General features: G+C 52.1%; 1 protein-coding gene across 1 annotated transcript in view; it reads left to right on the forward strand.

Annotated features, from left to right (window-relative positions):
- DNAI1 (dynein axonemal intermediate chain 1) overlaps positions 1 to 19,677 on the forward strand; it is a 208,956-nt gene that overhangs the window by 118,691 nt on the left and 70,588 nt on the right. The window contains exons 16-18 of the mRNA XM_075932798.1: positions 2,533 to 2,612; positions 10,395 to 10,543; positions 11,246 to 11,345. Coding sequence (XP_075788913.1) covers positions 2,533 to 2,612; positions 10,395 to 10,543; positions 11,246 to 11,345 — 329 coding nt within the window. The remainder of the gene's footprint in view (positions 1 to 2,532; positions 2,613 to 10,394; positions 10,544 to 11,245; positions 11,346 to 19,677) is intronic.

Raw genomic sequence — 19,677 nt, forward strand, 5'->3', positions numbered from 1 at the left:
GCTTCTGCCTTCGAAATATAGGCGGCTCTTCCTACATTTAAAAGGCAGAGGCGAGTTGGGAGAGCGAGCGCCCCACCCCACCCCACCCCTTACAGCTGATTAATAGAAAGGTAACATCCCTAATAACGACCAGTTCTTAGCCTCTGTCACAATGAGAGAGAACACAGGAGTGGCCAGACTGGGTCAGACCAAAGGTCCATTGACCAGCGGCCAATGCCAGGTGCCCCAGAGGGAGTGAACAGAACAGGGACCCATAGAATCATAGGACATTAGAACCAGACGGGACCACGAGAGGTCATCAAATCCAGTCCCCTTCCCTCACGGCAGGACCAAGCATACTCTCTTTCGAAAAAGCACAGTTTGCATTACATAGCGCCTTTTTTCAAAAGAGCGCTTTTGGAAAAAGGCGTTCTTTCTCGTAAAACGAGGTTTTTAACGGTCAAAAAAACTGCCATGTTCTTTCGATTTACTTTCAAAAGAACATGGCAGCAGTCTAGACGCAGGGGAAGTTTTTTTGAAAAAAGGCCACTTTTTAAAAAAAAAACCTGTAGTCTAGACATACCCTGAGACTGGGAACTGATGCAGCGGGGGAAAAGAGCGGGGAGGGGAGACAGATTTAACAAGGATCTACAGTGCTGGTGTCAGTCTGATCCTGCTTAATTTGATCCAGCCCAGTGCAAGTCTCCACGTCACAGGCCGGGAGCCACAAGCCACAACTATTCCCACTGGCCGGAATGGGGCAGGCCCAGAGATGAGTGGGAATAAGGATTGCTTCTCACTTGGGAGCAGGAGGTTTTATTGTTTTGTTTTGCTTTTTTGCTTTTTATTTGTGTGCGTGACCCCTGACCGAAAAAGAAAGTTCCGTACTCCTGTATGAAACGAATACACTGTGCTTTCTTACGGAAAAGCAAAGATCCTGGTGGGTTCTTTATTGGGTCCAGAAAGTGCTGAGATTTTGGTTCTAAATTCTTTCAGAAATGAATCCCACTGCCTCGAACCAGCCTTTGAACCATGTTTCTCACACACCCCGGTGTTACCTGTGAGCTAGACAGTTCTCTTGTTCTGTGGTTGAGCTGGCGACAGCAGCAGAAGTTCCACAAGTGAACTTGTCATTTCGGGACCCAGCACCCATCCCGTGGAGAGTCCTGAGATAAGAACTGAGACCTGGACGATTTGATGAGATGTTCTTGTGGGAACGCAGTAGAGGGCAAGGAAAGGAAAGTGCGTCAGTGTTCTTGCGCAAATTCAAGCGGCCAGTGTAGACCGCTGACAAATGGCAATCGGGGCTTTCTTGCACAAAATCGCGTCTAGCCTGGCCACGGATGCTTTTGCGCAAAAGCATTTTTTGCGCAAAGGCACCCGTGCCAATCTAGACACGATTTTGCGGAAATGCTTTTAATGGAAAAACTTTTCTGTTAAAAGCATTTCCACAAAATCATGCCAGTCTAGACGCAGCCATTGTGTGAGAGACTCACTAAAAGGATTTGGATTGTTTGGCTGGAGTTTGACCCCAAAGAAAAAGAGTGAGAGTCCTAGTCATTGACCTGTAGAAATATGCCAGAGTAAACTTGTGCATTTATGGTAGCGCAGCCAACCGTAGAAACTGTTACCTGTGCGATGAACTACGAAGGCATTTCTGATGTAAGGTTTGTGCCTACCCTTCCTCCTTCTCAGCGGGAGTGTTTGAAGAGAGACCTCTCTGGTTTCGGTTCTGCGTGATGGATGTTGTACAGTTAGCATTGTTGCAGTCTGAATAGAATGTCCTCTTGGGGTGTGTGACGGCGCGTTGGGGTCCCCCGTCTCCTGCACCCCGAAATGGCACAAACAGACTGCACCAGCCGGTGGAATAGAGGAAGTTTATTGCCTCTCCAGGGTACAGCACAGCACAGATGTAATCTGGTCACAGAGCTGGGCTAGGATGCCTCAGTCCCCCTTGAGATGGGGGAGACTGGGCCCCTAAACTCCAGCCCCTTTCCCTAGGCTGTCTCCTCCATGCTCCCAGACAGCCACTCACTAACCCTCTTCCAGCCCTGCCCCCCAGCCAGGGCAGCATTCCACCTTCCTTTGTTCCTCTCCATGGGGGGTGTCTGGCCATACTGGTTGAGAGATCCCTTTGCATAGTGAGTGACTCATCCTGTTTTGCTGGGTCGTGGTACCCACGGCAGCCAGGGGGGGGTTACCCCAGAGCCAGCAGCATAGAAACCAGCCAGGTACCCCCACTATGTCACAGGGTGCTGCGGGGCACGGTAGAACATGAGGATATTCTTTCTGTGTCTGTATAAGAGCCTCATATTAGGCAACTGGGTTTTGGGGATGTATCTCTTAAAAGGGCAATGCCGGCCTCACACCAGCTTTTTTTTTCCCTGGAGTACCGGCACTTTTTTTTAAAAACAAAAAAAGCACTGATTTAGTGCAATATGAAAAATTAATTTTTCAAAACCTTTACTGATGGAATTTGTGCATTAATCAAGAGACTCATCCTTGAAGTCATGGCCGTCTTTCTGATTGACAGCTCTCCTTCTCTTCAAATAGGTTGTGGAACTTCCTTTGATTTTCACAAGAAGATAGATTATTTATTCCTCGTTGGCACCGAAGAAGGGAAAATCTACAAGGTAAAATCCATATCAGGAAAGCCTATTTTACTTCTCATCACAACCATCTATTTCATAGGGTTGTCTTCTCAGTCAGGGTATGTCTACACTACCCCGCTATTTCGAAATAGGAGGGTAATGTAGGCATACCGCAATTGCAAATGAAGCCCGGGATTTGAATTTCCCGGGCTTCATTTGCATAAGCGGGGCGCCACCATTTTTAAATCCCCGCTCGTTCGAACCCCGTGCCGCGCGGCTACACACGGCACGAACTAGGTAGTTCGAACTAGGCTTCCTATTCTGAACTACCATTACTCCTCATTCCACAAGGAGTAACGGTAGTTCAAACTAGGAAGCCTCGTTCGAACTACCTAGTTCGTGCCGCGTGTAGCCGCGCGGCACGGGGTTCGAACGAGCGGGGATTTAAAAATGGTGGCGCCCCGCTTATGCAAATGAAGCCCGGGAAATTCAAATCCCGGGCTTCATTTGCAATTGCGGTATGCCTACATTACCCCGCTAGTTCGAACTAGCGGGGTAGTGTAGACATACCCTCATTTCCCCGGAATATGCAATAAAATGCAGCTTCCGTCCTTCTGTCAGATCTCTGTGAGTGCACTCCAGTGCCCAGGGGAAGCTCTGGTGGGTTACTGGAATATAGAATCATAGAATCCTAGAGCGGGCAGAGACCTCAGGAGTCATCGAGTCCAGCCCCCTGCCCAAGGCAGGGCCAACCCCAACTCAATCATCCCAGCCAGGGCTTTGTTTAACCCTTTAGGAACATTGGACATTGGTCACTTGAGTGGCCCATGTGCTTTCATACTGGTGTGAGAGAACTGAAGAGCACTGCAGCCCTTCCTCTGAGCCCACATGACTCTGGGGAAATGGCAGGGCTAATTTAATCATCTTCTTTTTTTTTTTTAATCGTAGAACTTTCCAGCCCTCTCTTGTAAAGAGAGTCTTGTAAATGCAAATAGTGTCATCTGATAGCTGGAGAGGGAAGTCTGTCCTTGCAACCCTTCCATTACATGCAGAGTTCCCTCAGGCTGGCTTTCAGGGTGGGGAGGGAGGATATTAAAATAATAGTCGCAGAGCCCTCGGTTTGGGTGAGGACCTTAGCTAATATCCGGCTGGTAGGGCAGAGTTGCCCAGACCACAACTATGTCTGTGGCCAGCTCCTTTACAGCCCACTGCCTTCAGCAGAGACTCCTCATCTGCTGAGCTGTAGGATATTGAGAAGTGGTCTCCCTCACTCCTCTGTTGAAGTTGTTCCACTGGGAGCACGACTGCCATGCAAACGGGGCAGGTGAATGCGTAGCCTCACCAGGTCCGTGATTAGCTCTAGAGCTTAGTGCAGCTATAAGCGTCTGAACACCTAGGGCATGTCTAGACTTACCAGAAGATTGACACTCCAGGGGTCAATGTTCTGGTGTCTGATTTAGTGGGTCTAGTACACACCTGTAAATCGAACGCCGAGGGCAGCTCCCACTGGTGTCCAGCGCGCATCCTTCTGCGAGGAGTAAGGGAAGCCAACAGTAGCGTTTGCTCCCCTCAGCCTCCCGCAGTGTGGACGCCGCCAAGGCTCGGCTTAAAGCAAGCCGACTCCAGTTGGGCACTAGATGTAGGTGGAGTTGTGTACCGTAAGCTGGCCTTCCTGGTCTGGTCTAGACCAGGCTCTAGAGTGGGGAAGCAGAGGGCTTGTTCAGAGTCTTGAGATCCATTATTGCTGAAAACATTTAAGTGCTGACTGCAGGCCGAGGACCGGGGAGGGAGCTTGTGGGTCTCAGCAGAGCCTAAAGCTGGGACTTTGTGGATCTCGGCCCTCCTGTTTCTGTCTTGGAGATATACCTATCTTGTGGAACAGGAAGGGACCTCGGAGTCCAGTCCGCTGCCCTCCCGGCAGAATTAAGCACCGTCCCTGGCAGATTTGCCCCAGAGCCCTAAATGGCCCCTTCAAGGATTGAACTCAGAACGCTGGGTGGAGTAGGCCAATGCTCAGGCCACTGAGCTATCCCCCATGGTAAAATGGGGACATCGATCCCATCCTCCCTGTGATGATGTGGTGGCAAAGGCCTTGATCTAACAAAGCACTTGGAATCTGTGCTTCCAGGCTGGGTTTGGAGATCTCGGTCGTACAGTGCTAATCTCTACCAGAGCACAGACCCAGCCTTTGGGCAGAGGGGGACATAGCAGCCCACTAATTCCAGCTTATCTGGGCAGTTCCTTCTTTCAAAACGCTCAGAAATGTTGGCAAGGATTCATGGGACGTCATTCTCTTTCCACCGCAGTGTTAGTTAAAGAGAAGGGTCTAACTTCAAATATTCAAGAAAAGCAGGAATCAAGAGTTAACTCCTATAAATTATTTGTTAAATTGTTTTAAAAAGCGAGTTTCCAAAAGCTTTCGTGTTTCCAATGGGTTAAAATCTCCTAACAAGCAGCAGGATAATATGCTAATTTTTAGCTGCAGAACAATTACAGTGAATTTCAGAAAATAGTGTGGTTAATAGCATTTCTGAAGCCAAGAAATCATTATCTTAATTACACACTGATCTAGCTAGTGCCCTTTTTACACAGAGAAAAAAAAAACGTTTCTGCATTAATATGACCATATAATGGCAATCAGCCTCTTTGCATATCACTGTTTTATGACTAGTTCAGATCTGTATATTGAAAGAAAAGTTGCAGTTACACAAATCCTGCGAGTTCAGAGCAAGCATTTTAAAAAGACATGAATTGTGAGATCGGGTCTTTGGACAAAAGTAGCACTCAGCCAAAGTGTGTGCCAAGGGAAACTGCAGTGACGTAGTTAGAAAACGTTAGAAAAAGAGCGAGATCCAACCTAAGTCTTTGCTTTGATTCTACTTAGTTCTTTCTGGAAGACTTTGCCCAAGAAAGGACTAAACAAAAGCTAAGTTAGCACCTCAGGATCTGGCATAATAAATAGCAGCAACAACTTGGAATCTTTTTGATTTTTTGCCGCTGGTTTCTAAGGAGATCTGAATTTTCTCAATCCTAATCGGCCTGACACTGTCAAGATAGTTTCCTGTTTGAACTGTACATTTTATTCCACGTTATAAGCCTCCTTCAAAAAAACTGTTTCTCATATTACCTTGATACAAAACGTGTCTGTAAACAAATGACAGAAACTGAACAGGATTTTACAGACACTCGTAACTATCAGCTTGCACAAGGGAAATTGACGAGTTCTGTGTCAGGCTAACATGTTTCGTGGAAGCTGTACGTTCCTTTTCCTTCTCTGTGTTCCACAGCCATGTCTTGTAACCCTATTGCCGGCTGTCTTGTTCCAGTAACCCTGCACTGGCATTAACTGAGTCTTTGTTTTTCCATCACAACTTAATAATACCAGTGACTTCCTCACAACACATCCATCATCACCTCAATAGGAGAAAAACTTGCTAAACAAATCTGGGACAGCTTTCTGGAAGACTAAACAGACTCTGCAGCTTAGGTCCAAGCATCCTCTTCTTCATCTCCAAAACGGTCACATTTCACATTTTTCAGTCATGTTTGATTCTGAAACGTGTAATAAGCAGCCTCAGTGAATAGACGCGTGAGGGGGATGTTTGCCGACATCTTTCCGTTCCAGACAGCTTACAAGTTTTTTGTAACTTTAGCGGGTGACAGTTTCAGACAGAGAATGGGATGTTGTTTTCAAATTAGAAACGAGGCACACCTTTTTACCAATGAGATGGTACATCTAGACTGCATTCATCTGTCAAAAGAAGATGTGCAAATTTGGAGCTAATTTCCATATCTTCTCCTGATCGTGTTATCGGAAGAAGTTTTTCCAAAAATGAAAGCAGTTTAAATGGGGGGGTTCAAAAGAACCCCACTTTTTCGAAAGAACCTTAAAAAATGAGGTGTACAGGTTTCTTTCAAAAACGGGGCTGTTTTTTTTAAAACCCCCCCATCTAAACTGCTTTCACTTTCGGAAAAAACCTCTTCCGATAACATGATTGGAAGAAGATATGCAAATTAGCTCCCAATTTGCACATCTCCTTTCGACAGATGAATGTCGTCTAGATGTACCCAGAGTGATTTACCATGAGAACAAAAATCCACGGAAGAGAGGCTTTATTCCAACACAGGTTCTTGGGCTGAATACAGGGGTTGCTGGGTGAAATTTGGAAGCCAGTGATCAGCGTTTTTATAGCCATGTGTGACATGAATTGTGTTATGTGCACCAATAGGGAGATGATGTGCAACACATTGCCTCCATATTGGTGCACAGAACAACATTCATTCTGCACATGGGTGATCTGTAGTGGGGGTGGCTACGGGATTTGAGGGGTGGGAGGGGAGGATGAGGGCTCTGGCTAGGGGTGTGGGTTCTGGGGTGGGGCTAGGGCTAAGGGGTTGGAGTACAGGAGACAGTACAGTCAGACTGGGTTTCCTACCCTGGCTAGGGGAATGGGGCTTTCCCGTCTCCTAGCTCTATGCGCCTGTTGTCTTAGCTAAGAGCAAAACCTGCAGGGACAGTAATGCGGGTCAGATAGAAACAGCTGGGTCAGAGCCCCACACCAGAGCAGGAAGGGAGAGACTAATTTTCTGCTAGAGTCAGGTGGGATTCTGCCCGGCCCCTTCTGGTTTGCCTGTCGGTTGAAGAGGGTTTTCCCACTTAGCTTCAGCCAGGCATGTATTCAAGCAGGAAAGAGAGTGGAGATGGGTTTTGGGGAGGGAAGGAGAACGGATTCTTCCGCCTTCCACTGCTGGGGCAGGAAGCAGTGGAGGCAGAGCTTGCTAGAGCCAGCCTGGCAGAGCGGCCAGCCGAACACAGGGAGCGAGCGGCTCCATCTCTGCTGTGCACTCCAGGGTCCCGGACGGCATGTTTACAAGGAGCAGAAGGAGCCTGACAAGCATGTGGCAAGCATGGCTCCTTCCAGCAACCCAACTCAGAGGGAAACAGGAGATTCTGAACGCAGCAGGTGCATACTTAGAGGCCGAAGCTTTACTGAGACCGTCCTTTCTTCAGTCGTTTTTCCTTTCGCATCTGAGCTATGTTGTTCCTTTGAGCCAAACTGTGTCAACTTCTGTCTAGACAGACTCTCTAAAAATATTTCCCTGAATATTAATTTTCCACGGGAGACAGACAACCTGGTCAAGAGTTGTGTTGATTAAAATTCTGAGGCACTAAGGGTGGTTCAAGTCAATAATTTGTTACGGAAGTTGAATAAAGTAGCTTCCCTCACCTCTCAAATTACCCGGGTCTTGTTTGTCTCTTTACAGCAGAGTCTCTTACAAAAACCAGCCAAACTCAAATTCCACCTTATGGTTGAGTGTTATAAAGCCTAACGCACATGGATGCACCATGCACCGTGAAAGCCAATTCCAGCAATATAACAGCATGCAGAAATAGCAGCTCATGGACAGAGCATTTGGACACCTTCATGTTAGCAAAGGTCAGATAACCCGAGGGAAGCCAGTGAAGACCCTCCTTCCGAGCTCAGGACGGTCTCTCTGGGACTGGAGGCTTGGGTTTGTGTGTCCAGGGAACTCAGTCTGGGCAGAGCCTTCAGCGCTACTGCAACAAGAATAGTTAATAATAATCCTGTCTCTTTTCTGATGTGTGCAAGCCCTGCAAGCACAGAGAAGTCTGAGATCCCAGACAGTGAACGTGTCTTTGTAAGATGCTGGGTTAAGCCTGGTGGTTTGAATTCACTGGAGTCTCTGAGTGCAAGAATTAAATTCCCGTAAAGCTCGAGCAAGTGTCCTGTTCTACGCCGATCACACTTAGCTCTTGGGGTGCTAGTGAAGTGCATTAGGAGTCTCACAAGCAGTGTGCTGGGCTACATTTGCAAACCTGGGATCCTAAATTGAGCCTTCAAAACGTGCACACGTGTTGCAGATCCAGGCCAGTGTTTTACACATGCAGACAAGAGGGTTCTCCCACTTCTTCTGCCCGCACCGGGGGAGAGGCCGGCCTCACTCCACCGCCCGGGGGTGGGTTTCTCTCGCCTCTGAGCGACATGCATAAACCGACTCTTTTCTAGCGTAGGTTCGGCCTAGGAACCTCTGCTCTTTGCGGCTGCCAGTCACTGGTAACTGCTCCCCCGGAGCTGTGGCACTTACAGCCCAGGAACCAGGAAGCATCACGGCTGCTGCCGTGAATAAACAGCCAGGTCACCCCACACAAATCTCCCTACGCTGGCTTCCCCCGGCCCTGCCGTGTCTGTGCTCAGTGAGGGGGACCTGCTTGGCTTTCCCTCTCATTTTCCCAGGCTCTAGTTTGGCCACGTGTCGGGATTGTACAATAGATCCCCACGTCGCATGAAAACCGTGCTCGACTCTGCGGATTCTCAGGCTGCTGGTGCCCGTGCTGGGAGCCAGGCTTTGGGGTAATGTCCAGACATGCAGCTCTGCCGTGGGAAATCCGGTGGGCAGGGACCAGCCAGCACGGTAGTCTCTTGCAGTGGGTTTTGTTTCATACAGACAAGATTGGCCAGCTCTGGGGAAGGGCTACTTGCGAAGGACGTGCTTTGGCTTACGTGATTCTTTTTCTTAATGGCCCTCATCTCTTTGGGCCTTTAAACCAGTGTCTACCTCAGTAGTTACTGAAAGCTAAAGTCCACCACTGCTGCTGACTCCCACCCAGGGAGAGCCATCTTGTGTAGCCACGGTAGACCTAGGGACACCTTCCGTCTCTCGCGATGTGCAGACAGCCCCGGCGGTGAAAGCCTGGCAATACCGGCTAGCACTTCGTAGCATGTTACAAACCAGAACCCATCTCGCCTCACAGTCCACTGCGAGACGGGCCGGGCGACTGTTCCTGGTCGTTGCTGTTGGCTTAGGGACGACATCTTCAAACTTGCGGTTGTCAAGTTACACTCTAATCCATGCTTTGGCCACAAATGAACGCAGCTGATCTAGAGGTGCTGACTCCCGATGCCTGTCAGTGGCCCAGGACAGGCACCCATGTTTCAATATTGAGGGTTAGGTGGTCCAAATACCCCCCTCCCCAGACCGCCCACGGAGTACACAGCAGAGCAGGGGCTAAAACTGGCTCTTCAGACTTCCAATCCGGGGCATGAGCCTCTGGTTTCATAAAGGATGAATGTCTCGCTTCCTGACCTTAACTACATCTGGGGGCTGCCACGCTCTGCATAAATGTACATCGGTGGGGCAGGAAGGGGTTTCTGTGCTTGTCAGTAGAAGCAAAGTGGATACCAAGTGTCTGGCTGTCCCCCGGGAATGTCCCCAAGCGGGACACTGGCGGGTCTGAGTGCTGATTAACGGCAGGCTGGTTAGACTTGGGTGTTTACAAATCAGAAGACCAGCCACCGGCTTTATTCTCATCCGGAACTACTCACAAACCCAGTGCCTCGGCCACACGGGCCCATCTCCCCCATGTGCACAGTGACGCCTTGGCGCCTGTTGCTGAACAAACCGAGGTTGGTTGGTTATGACCCCGCTCTCGCTCCCCCCCAGAGGGGGTCGCAGTGTCTCCAGCCAAGCAGAAATGTCAAGTCTGAGCTAAAAGGGGTGGCTGCTTAAAGCACCTTTTAAAATTCCCGGCATGTTCCTGTGGAGCCCTGCTTCCCCGACAGGGCTGGGATCGCAGCGGAGAGCGGGAAATGGGTGCACTCAGAAGGGCCGGGTGTCTCACACCAAAGGAGAGAAGCCTCATGTTTTATGTGGAAGCTTCGATCCCGTCGAAAAGGCCGCCACTCCTGCTCCCCAAAGAATCAGTTGGGAGGCATCTCCAGGGTGGAGAACCCCCCTTCCAGGCAAGCCAGGGGGTTCTGGGGCTTGTCTGACGCGTCTCGCCCATCCCTGCTTCCTTTGCAGTGTTCAAAGACCTACTGCAGCCAGTTTCTGGACATCTTTGATGCTCACCACATGGCGGTTGACGCAGTGAACTGGAATCCCTACCACATGAAAATCTTCATTTCCTGCAGCTCCGACTGGACTGTCAAGATCTGGGACCACACCATAAAGTAAGTCTGGCGGTGGCCTACCCTTGCAGCTGGAGAGCGGTTTAGGCGCTTGGGATACAAGCAGCCCGCGGGCAGCAGACTTCAGCTGCTAAGTTCTCCGGTTCCGGTTTCACCGTTAGGTGGGTTTATTGCTTGCCGGGAGCAGCAGCTCCTTCAGGAATGAGCCGTGAAGTGCTGCCTCTGGCGTAAGTGCGTCTCGAAAAACTTGAGCAGAGCTACCAGCCCCCTTGCTGGGCCCGGCCACGCAGGTCCAAACAGGGCACTGCGGTTTTGAATGGCTGCCTGGGTGGTTCAAAGCCTCGCATGGCATTGGACCCGGCTGCCTGAGAGATCCACTCCCCCTCCGCAGCCTGGCTCTCCTATCCCAGCTGGGTCCCACCGAGCCATGAGGCAGCCCGAGCGAGATTAGCCAGCTCTCTGCAGGAAGAGAAGGCTGGGCGCTGTCTGCACCCCATTCAGCCAGGCTGAGCTCCCTTATCCTCTCAGACCCCATATCCCCTGACCCAGCTTCTCGGCAGCAGAGGAGACACTGGCCCCTGGGAACTCCTGGGGGGACGATCCAGGACAACAGGGAGGAGGGCTCAGCCGCTCGGAGCGGCACAAGCTACCCGGGCTACAGCCCCAGAGCGCTCCATGTGGAATGTCTTCTCCCGGGGTGGCGTGGAACTGAACGGGATCTTCACCCGGGGCCTTGCTTTCCAGGACCCCAATGTTCATCTTTGACCTGAATTCTGCAGTGGGGGACGTTGCCTGGGCCCCGTACTCCTCCACGGTCTTTGCTGCCGTCACCACGGACGGGAAGGTAAGAGGCTGGACGGGACCGTTTATTGGCACAGGGAGGGGACCGAGGAATCCAAGGGCCTGGACAAAGAAGTGGCAGCACAGCGCACATCTGACAGCAACTCCCGGCCGCTGGGCTGCTTCATTCGGGAGGGAGCTGAAAGGGGTAGGAATCCCTGCGTGTCAGTCAGGGACGAGGGGGCTCTGTCCAGGGAGAGGAGCAACAAACACTTGAGCCTGTGCAGCCTTCATCCCTCCTTCCCGTCTCAGCCCAGACCCCACAGCACTGGGCCGTAGACGCTAAGGGCAGCAACACTTCCTGCATTTCCACAGCCGGCGCACCCCCATGCCCAGGCCAGCAAGCGGTAGCAGGCAGCCCAGGGCTTTGCACAGGCTGAAGACAAAGGCCCCTTGGGGGACATGAGGGATCAGCTGCCTAACTCGACGCGGCTTTGCCAGGCTCGTGGGGAGCAACACGGCCTGCATGCAGCGTCTAGCCACTGCTGCGGACAAGGGGCGTACGCTCTCCGTCCCGGGCCATTTCCGGCCCTCTCTTCTGGGCGCTCAGTGACTGGGGAGGATGCGCAGGGGTTGTACGTCATGGGGGCCCACGCCCAGCCCTTGGCAAAAGCCGTCGCCGCTCCCATTGAAGCCTAGGGATGTGTGTAGCACTTGGCACGCGGGCGATCATGTAAACCAGGGAGGGGGGCCAGGCTGCTTTCTCCTCGCTACTTCCCCTGCTTTCTCCTACCCCTGCCAGACACCACGTTGGTCCAAGCCCGTTGCCTCTTGCCGCCTCGGCCTGACCGATCTACCCACCTCACACCCAGGTCAGCTCCCACTGAAGTTAGCCCAGAGGCCCCTGTGAGAGCGGCACCTACTTCCACTAGATCGGAAGCTGGCTCCTTACCCTCACAGCCCGAGTCCATAGGACGCATCAGGGAGGCTGCCCCAGGCTCTGCGCTTTTGGGCCCCTGCGGTGGCCGTCCTAACTGTCCTTTGACGGGGAAGTACTAGAGGGTTATGGGGACCTGGCAGGGCAGCAGCGGGGCAGTGGGAGCCAGAGCGGCCGGGCAGCCTGCTCTGCCCTGCCATGCTGCCCTCCAGCCACTGTGTTTGGCTTCTCCATGGCGGGGGGAAGCAGAGCGGCCTGGCCCCTGCTACTGAGAAGTGAGGTGCAACGGGCCAGGAAAGGGCAGTACGGCGGGGCGGGGCGGAGCAGGCTGCCGGGCCGCTCTGGCTCCCTCCGCCTGCATGGTGAGTGGGGGGATCCCTGCTGATGCTGCACCCCAATAACTCCCAGCCTGCATTGCTCAGGGGAGGGGCCAAGTGGGCAGAGAGGAAGCAGAGCAGGGGTGGGACTTGGGGAAGAGGTAGAGTGGGGCTGAGGGTGGGGCCTGCAGAGGGGTGAGTTGCCCTGGGCCCTGCACCTGGGGCACTTGGTGGGGGGGGATTGTCCCAGGCCCCACACCCCACCGGGGCGGCCCTGCTCACAACGCTCCTGTGTGTAGATGCTCTTGTGCCCATTCTACGGATGGGAAAACCTCATACAGTTTGCATCAGATCACTATGGCTCTGTTTCCAGGACACAGGGAAGCAGCACAGTAAATATAATAACAAATCAATGATAGTAATGTGCCCAGAGCTGGCCAAGGAGGCTTTGCTCTAATGAAATGGCAGGAAATCGGTATTTCTCACATCATGCGCCAAGAAGAACGATGTGCAGCAAAGTGCTTAGACTGACCCTAATGTGGAGTTGATGGGAACCACGTTTTTGTCCCTAACCACCCATCTAGCACCTCCGACTGTGAAGTCAGTCCTGGCAGGCTGCCTGCAGCTCTCAAGCATCATCCATTAGTGCTTCGATATCAGCTTGAGACCCCAGCGCTCTGCTCCTCCGCTGGGTCACTGCCACAGAAAATCAGTTGGGCTCCATCCAGTTGCACCAGCAGAGAACTTGGCTCTAGGGTTTCCCAGCTGTAATTCGTCAAGTCAGAGTTTTCAGGGGTTTTGTTGCAATTTATCCTTTAAATAATAGCAGAAGGGCCCTTTGCACTGATGCACCGGTGCAGCGGATAACTCAGCACACCTCCCAAGCCAGGCAATGTCACATAGAATCCCTACGCAAGCCGCTGCCAAAGAAAGCCCCAGACAGAAACGATGCCGTTACCCACGGTCCTGTCACATGTTCCCCAAGGGCAGCGTGAGCCCCCCAGGCCTGGCCACATTCCAGTCTGGGCACCTAGTTCCGCCTGGCTGCCGGCACAAATGCAACGTGCTGCTGGTCCCCGGAGCACAAAGCATGGCCACTTGGTCCCGGGCCCTGTCGCGCCAGGATGCAGGCATCTCAGGGGGAGACGAGATGAGCACGGGCAGCCCGTGAGCCTAGGCAGACGAGGCGGTTGCCTAGGGCGCCGGGGCGTGTGGTGATTACATCACGGACATTGATGGCCGTGCAGGCTGGGGCGCCGATCGTGCCTTCCGCCTGGGGCGCTAGCTGCCGACGTCGACCTCAGGTTGCTCCTGGAGAGGAGTGACAGCAGGATGCCGAGGGGCGTGTTCTAATGGGAAGAGAGCGCAAGGCCAGATCTCGGCTCATGTCAGCGTCTCGCTCGTGCTCTCCCCAGCAGGGCCGTCCTTAGGATTTATAGTACTCTAGTGGGATTATTAAACTGGTGCCCCTAAGCCTGACTTGCTCTTCCACCCCCACCCCCTCCCCTTCCCAGAGACCCCAGCAGCCAATCCTTTCCCTCAGACTGCGCTGCAGGCAGCGCATTCAGCTCTCTCTAGGACCCAGCCTCGCTGTTACATGCTCCACTCAGGATTACAAGGAGGAGGGGGAAAAATAGTTCTCCTTAACCTCTGAGGACAGGACAAGAAGCAATGGGCTTAAACTGCAGCAAGGGAGGTTTAGGTTGGACATTAGGAAAAAATTTCTAATTGTCAGGGTGGTGAAACACTGAAATAAGTTGCCCAGGGAGGTTGTGGAATCTTCATCTCTGGAGATATTTCAGAGCAGGTTGGACAGACACCTGTCAGGGATGATCTAGACAGTGCTGGGTCCTGCTGTGTTGGCAGGGGATGGGACTTAGTGACCTCTCAAGGTCCCTGCCAGTGCTAGTGCTCTACGATTCTGGTTATTGGACTAGAAATGCCCCCTAGTTTGGATGAGACAGGTACTTATGGTATGAATGTGGTTCTGGATTGCAGTTTAGAAGACAATGGAGTTCAGGAGAGTCTGGGTTTGGAGGTTTGACGTGGATCATTGCACGGACAGTGGTCAACTGCACTGTTCAAAGCTTTCTCTGGGTTTGGATTTCAATCACCCCAGCATTCAGCAGTTTGGATCTGGGGTTTTGCTGCAAGCAAATTGAAAATTTTTAGTTTTAAAAAAGATTCCTGAAACTTCCTATTTTGGAGAATTGTTTGTGGAGGGCTCATCAGGTTCATCTCCCCCTTTCACGGGGAGCTGAGCACTAGGGCACACGGCTCAGCAGGTGGCCTGCTTTTGATATAGTTCAAGGAAAAACATGTTAAAATCCCATTTTGACTTTTAATTAGCCAAAATCTGCTGCAGAAAACCACTAACCCTAAGTCTACACAAGCAAGGAACGCCTGTAGAGTCAAGCTGGAAGAAACTCAGAATTTCAGTATCCGAGAATTCCAATGGTAGCAGAGCAGATGGAAACATATTGCCAAAAACCGTCTAGAGAGCTCTTCCAACCTTCCTGAAAGTTTAATTGCAAACGAAGAGTAAGATGCACTTGTCACTCTCACACTTTAACATAAGAAAGGAAACTAAATGGAAAATAATGATATGGCCTTTCAGAGCTGAGACCGTTAGCAGCCCCTGCACTCCAGATAGTCTCCAAGCTAAGAAAGCGAAGATGGAGCAGTTCCCCTGTGGCACTGAAAAGCAGTGGAGAAATCTCATTAAAAATATAAATAAACAAACCTCACCAATCTAAAACCTGAGTCTTGGAACAAGCGAAGCAATGTAGAGTTCATTAAGTGCAAAGATATTTGCTCTCGTTTTTGTGGCCTAGATATTCCTGCCGCTACTGCAGCGAAGGCACAGCGCTATTACACCTACCTCCTGTACATTTTGATGCCCTCAAGTCCAATGGCATCCTACTCCCAATGCTTTGCAAAGAACACTTCTCACATTGGAGCTCCCTGAGGCACCTTTCCCCATTACTTACGGTATTGACCTTTCAAGATCTGAGCTATTTTAAACGACACAAGGTGCTGAAAATCAACGCATACTTCTTGACACTTTACAAGCGAATTTGCCCTTTTCTGCCTTTGTAAACATACTTTACTGAACAATTATTTTGTATAACAAATCTCAAAGATCAGGTTCCTCGTGTGTCTTACCGCGAGCGCAGTGTTCCCTGCGATGCTGATAGGGGGGGTTTATAATCCTTCGTGGTGCCCATCCTTTTCTGGGTATGGGGATGAATGCTTGGCGTTAGCTGGCACGTGTATTTATTTTGGAAACCGTTGTAAGGCGGCTGTTGCCCACTTAAGATTAATCAGAGGCAAACACTGGTGTCTGTGATTAAAAGTATGAAAGGTTTATCAGAAAAGGTCCTCAGAGGCATTCTAGCTTTGCAAACACTTACTGGGCGTTCAGTCCGATCCTTCAACTTGTCTCAGAGGGGTCACCGTGTTAATCTGTATCTGCAAAAACAACAGAGTCCTTTGGCCCCTTTAAGACTGACAGATTTATTAGGGTGTAAGCGTTCATGGGTAAAACCCCCTTTCTCAGATGCATCTGGTAAAGTGGGTTTTTGCCCCACAAAAGTTGATGTCCTAATAAATCTGTCAGTCTTCAAGGTGCCACAGGACCCCTCGTCATCCTGCAGCTGCTGCTCATGCAAGTATCCCGGAGGGAGTGATTCTGAAAGCTAACGAGCCCGCTCCTCTCTGCTGCGGCAGTAGGATATGGGAGTGGGAGAACAAGACCTTGCAGGCTGGGTGCTCTGTGCTCTGAGTCTTTACGCCGGGGAGTTCTCTGGCCTGGTTTGTACAGGACTCGCACGCATCTTCCCGCTCGGGGCTGCGGGTTCGCACTAGAAAAGCAAAATCCTGCTGCCAGAAATTCTCCTCCCCTCACACATCCTGTATTTTGAACCCATTGGTTGACTCCCCTTCCCCCTCGCCCTCCATGCCAAGTTCCAAGCTCTGTGCTGCCCCTCTTTATCCTACAGCTCTGATCTTGTACCCTGCTGCAGCAGAAACCTCTTGATGCCCCATTGGTTGTGTGTTCAGCGTTCGTGCTTTTTCTTTGATGCCCACCACCGTGGGTGCCCTCACCTGCTCACCCATCACACTCGCCTCAGTCACTCCATCCAGTCAGGCTTGAGGACAGTAATGGAAGGATAATGGAGCCAATAATTAAGCAGTCAGTTTGTAGACACCTAGGAAGTAATAAGGTGATAGGTAAGAGCCTGCATGGATTTGTCAAGGCAAATCATGTCAAACCAACCTGACAGCTTTCTTTGCCAGGGTAACCAGCCTTGTAGACTGATGGAAGCGCTGTCTGTGGTTGATCTTGGTTTTAGTATGGCTTTTGATACAACCTCCCATGCCCTTTTCATAAACGAACTAAGAAAATACAACCTAGGCGGAGCTGCTAGAAGGTGGGTGCATAATTGGCTGGAAAATTGTGGTTCCCATGCTAGGATGGACATAACAAGTGGGGTCTAGTTCTGTTCAATATCTTCATCAGCAATTTCAATGTTGACATAGAGAGCGTGATGATTGAGTTAGCACAGTGTTTCTTAAACTGTGTTCCATGGCACACTGGTGTGCTGCAAGGCAGTCGGAGCTGTGCCGCGGAGAACAAGAGAGTTCAAAATGGTTGCTCTTAAAGGGCAATATCAATAACTTCTCCCGCCACCCCCCACTCCTCCCCCCTTTTTTTTTTTTGCTCAAAAAAAAATCCTTGGTGTTCCTCATAAAAAACATTATTCCTCGGACTTAAAAAGTTTAAGAAACACTGAGTTAGCAGGTGATACCAAGCTGGGAGGGGTTGCAGGAGCTTCGGAAGATAGAGTCAAAATTCAAAATGATCTGGACAAATTGGAGAAATGATCTGAGGTCAATAGGACGAAATTCAGTAAGGACAAATGCCAAGTGCTCCACAATCCATTTCCCGCCTACGGAATGGGAAGTGACTGCCGAGGAAGGAGTAGTGCTTAAAGGAATCTGGGGTCATAGTGAATCACAAGCTAAATAGCAGTAAACAGTGGAATGCTGTTGTGAAAAAAGCAAACATCATTCTGGGGCTTCTTAGCCGATGTGTTATAAGCAAGACTTAAGTCATTCTTCCAGTCTGCTCCGGGCTGATATGGCCTCAGCTGGAGGACTGTGTCCAGTTCTTGGGGCCCTGTTTCAGGAAAGATGTGGACAAACAGAGAAAGTCCAGAGGAGAGCAACAAACATGATGAAAGATCTAGAAAACGTGGCCTGTGAGGGAAGGCTGAGAAATTGGGTTTGTTTAGTTTGGTGAAGTTTTTCCTACTGTCCCGTCTAAGCTGCCCTTGCTGCAATTTAAGCCCGTTGCTTCTTGTCCTGTATTTAGAGTTTAAGCAGAAGAGTCTTTCCCTTTTCCTTCCCTTCAGGGCTGAGGAGTTGGAGTTAGACAGGCCCATGGTGCCCCTGCTCCAGGAATATTCAGGGTCCTGGGGCCCAGCCATGTTCAGGGCTGTCTCTCTCTACCCTGGCCCTGCCTGCCATCCCTGTGCTTCCCCCAGGGTGTCTCCCTGCCCACCTGCCACTACTGGGTATTTAAAAGGGCCCGAGGGCCCCACCACCCCCACGGGCAGTACAGTGAGGCTGAGGCAGCTTCCCGCCCACCCTTGCTTCATGCCACTCCCAGAAGCGGCTGGCACGTCCATGCATGCCCCTGCCCCATGCACCGACTCGGCAACTCCCGTTGGCTGGGAAGTGTGGCCAGTGGGGATGGTTCCTGTGGGCTACAGCACACAGAGACCCCCACCCCTGGCTTGCCTGCCTAGGAGCTGCTGCCTGAGGAGTGTGCCAGGAGCTGCCTGAGATAAACTCTTTCAGGAGCTGTCTGAGGTAAATGCTGCCTCCTTACCCCCTGCCCCAGCCCAGAGCTCACACCCTACTCCCAGACTCCTTCCCAGAGCCTGTACCCCCTCCTGCACCCAAACCTGCTGCCCCGCCCATAGCCCGTACCCACACTCTGCACCGTCCCACACTCAGACTCCTTCCCAGAGCCTGCACCTGCACCCCAACCTCCTGCCCCGCCCATAGCCCGTACCCACACTCTGCACCATCCCACACCCAGACTCCCTCCCAGAGCCTTCACCTGCACCCCAACCTCCTGCCCCCGCCCATAGCCCGTACCCACACTCTGCACCATCCCACACCCAGACTCCTTCCCAGAGCCTGCACCTGCACCCCAACCTCCTGCCCCCGCCCATAGCCCGTACCCACACTCTGCACCGTCCCACACCCAGACTCCCTCCCAGAGCCTGTACCTGCACCCCAACCTCCTGCCCCCGCCCATAGCCCGTACCCACACTCTGCACCGTCCCACACCCAGACTCCTTCCCAGAGCCTGCACCTGCACCCCAACCTCCTGCCCCCGCCCATAGCCCGTACCCACACTCTGCACCGTCCCACACCCAGACTCCTTCCCAGAGCCTGCACCTGCACCCCAACCTCCTGCCCCCGCCCATAGCCCGTACCCACACTCTGCACCATCCCACACCCAGACTCCTTCCCAGAGCCTGCACCTGCACCCCAACCTCCTGCCCCCGCCCATAGCCCGTACCCACACTCTGCACCGTCCCACACCCAGACTCCTTCCCAGAGCCTGCACCTGCACCCCAACCTCCTGCCCCCGCCCATAGCCCGTACCCACACTCTGCACCGTCCCACACCCAGACTCCTTCCCAGAGCCTGCACCTGCACCCCAACCTCCTGCCCCCGCCCATAGCCCGTACCCACACTCTGCACCGTCCCACACCCAGACTCCTTCCCAGAGCCTGCACCTGCACTCCAGTCTCCTGCCCCCGCCCATAGCCCGTACCCACACTCTGTGCCCATCCCACACCCAAGCTCCCTCCCAGAGCTTGCATCTTCGCCCCCTCCTGCACCCAAATTCCCTCCCAGAGCCTGACCCCTCACACCTCCCATACCCAAACTCCTTACCAGAGCCTGACCCCTTACTCCCTCCTGCACCAGAACTCCCCCCCTAGAGCCATAGCCACATGAGGCAGTGGCATAGGGGGTGAGTGAAACTGCTGCTTGGGGAGACACGCTCCCCTGCTTGTGGCCCCACCCATACTCCACCCCTGCTCTGCCCCAGGCCTCCC

The sequence above is a fragment of the Pelodiscus sinensis genome, chromosome 6, assembly GCF_049634645.1.
Source record: "Pelodiscus sinensis isolate JC-2024 chromosome 6, ASM4963464v1, whole genome shotgun sequence".
Classification (NCBI taxonomy): domain Eukaryota; kingdom Metazoa; phylum Chordata; order Testudines; family Trionychidae; genus Pelodiscus; species Pelodiscus sinensis.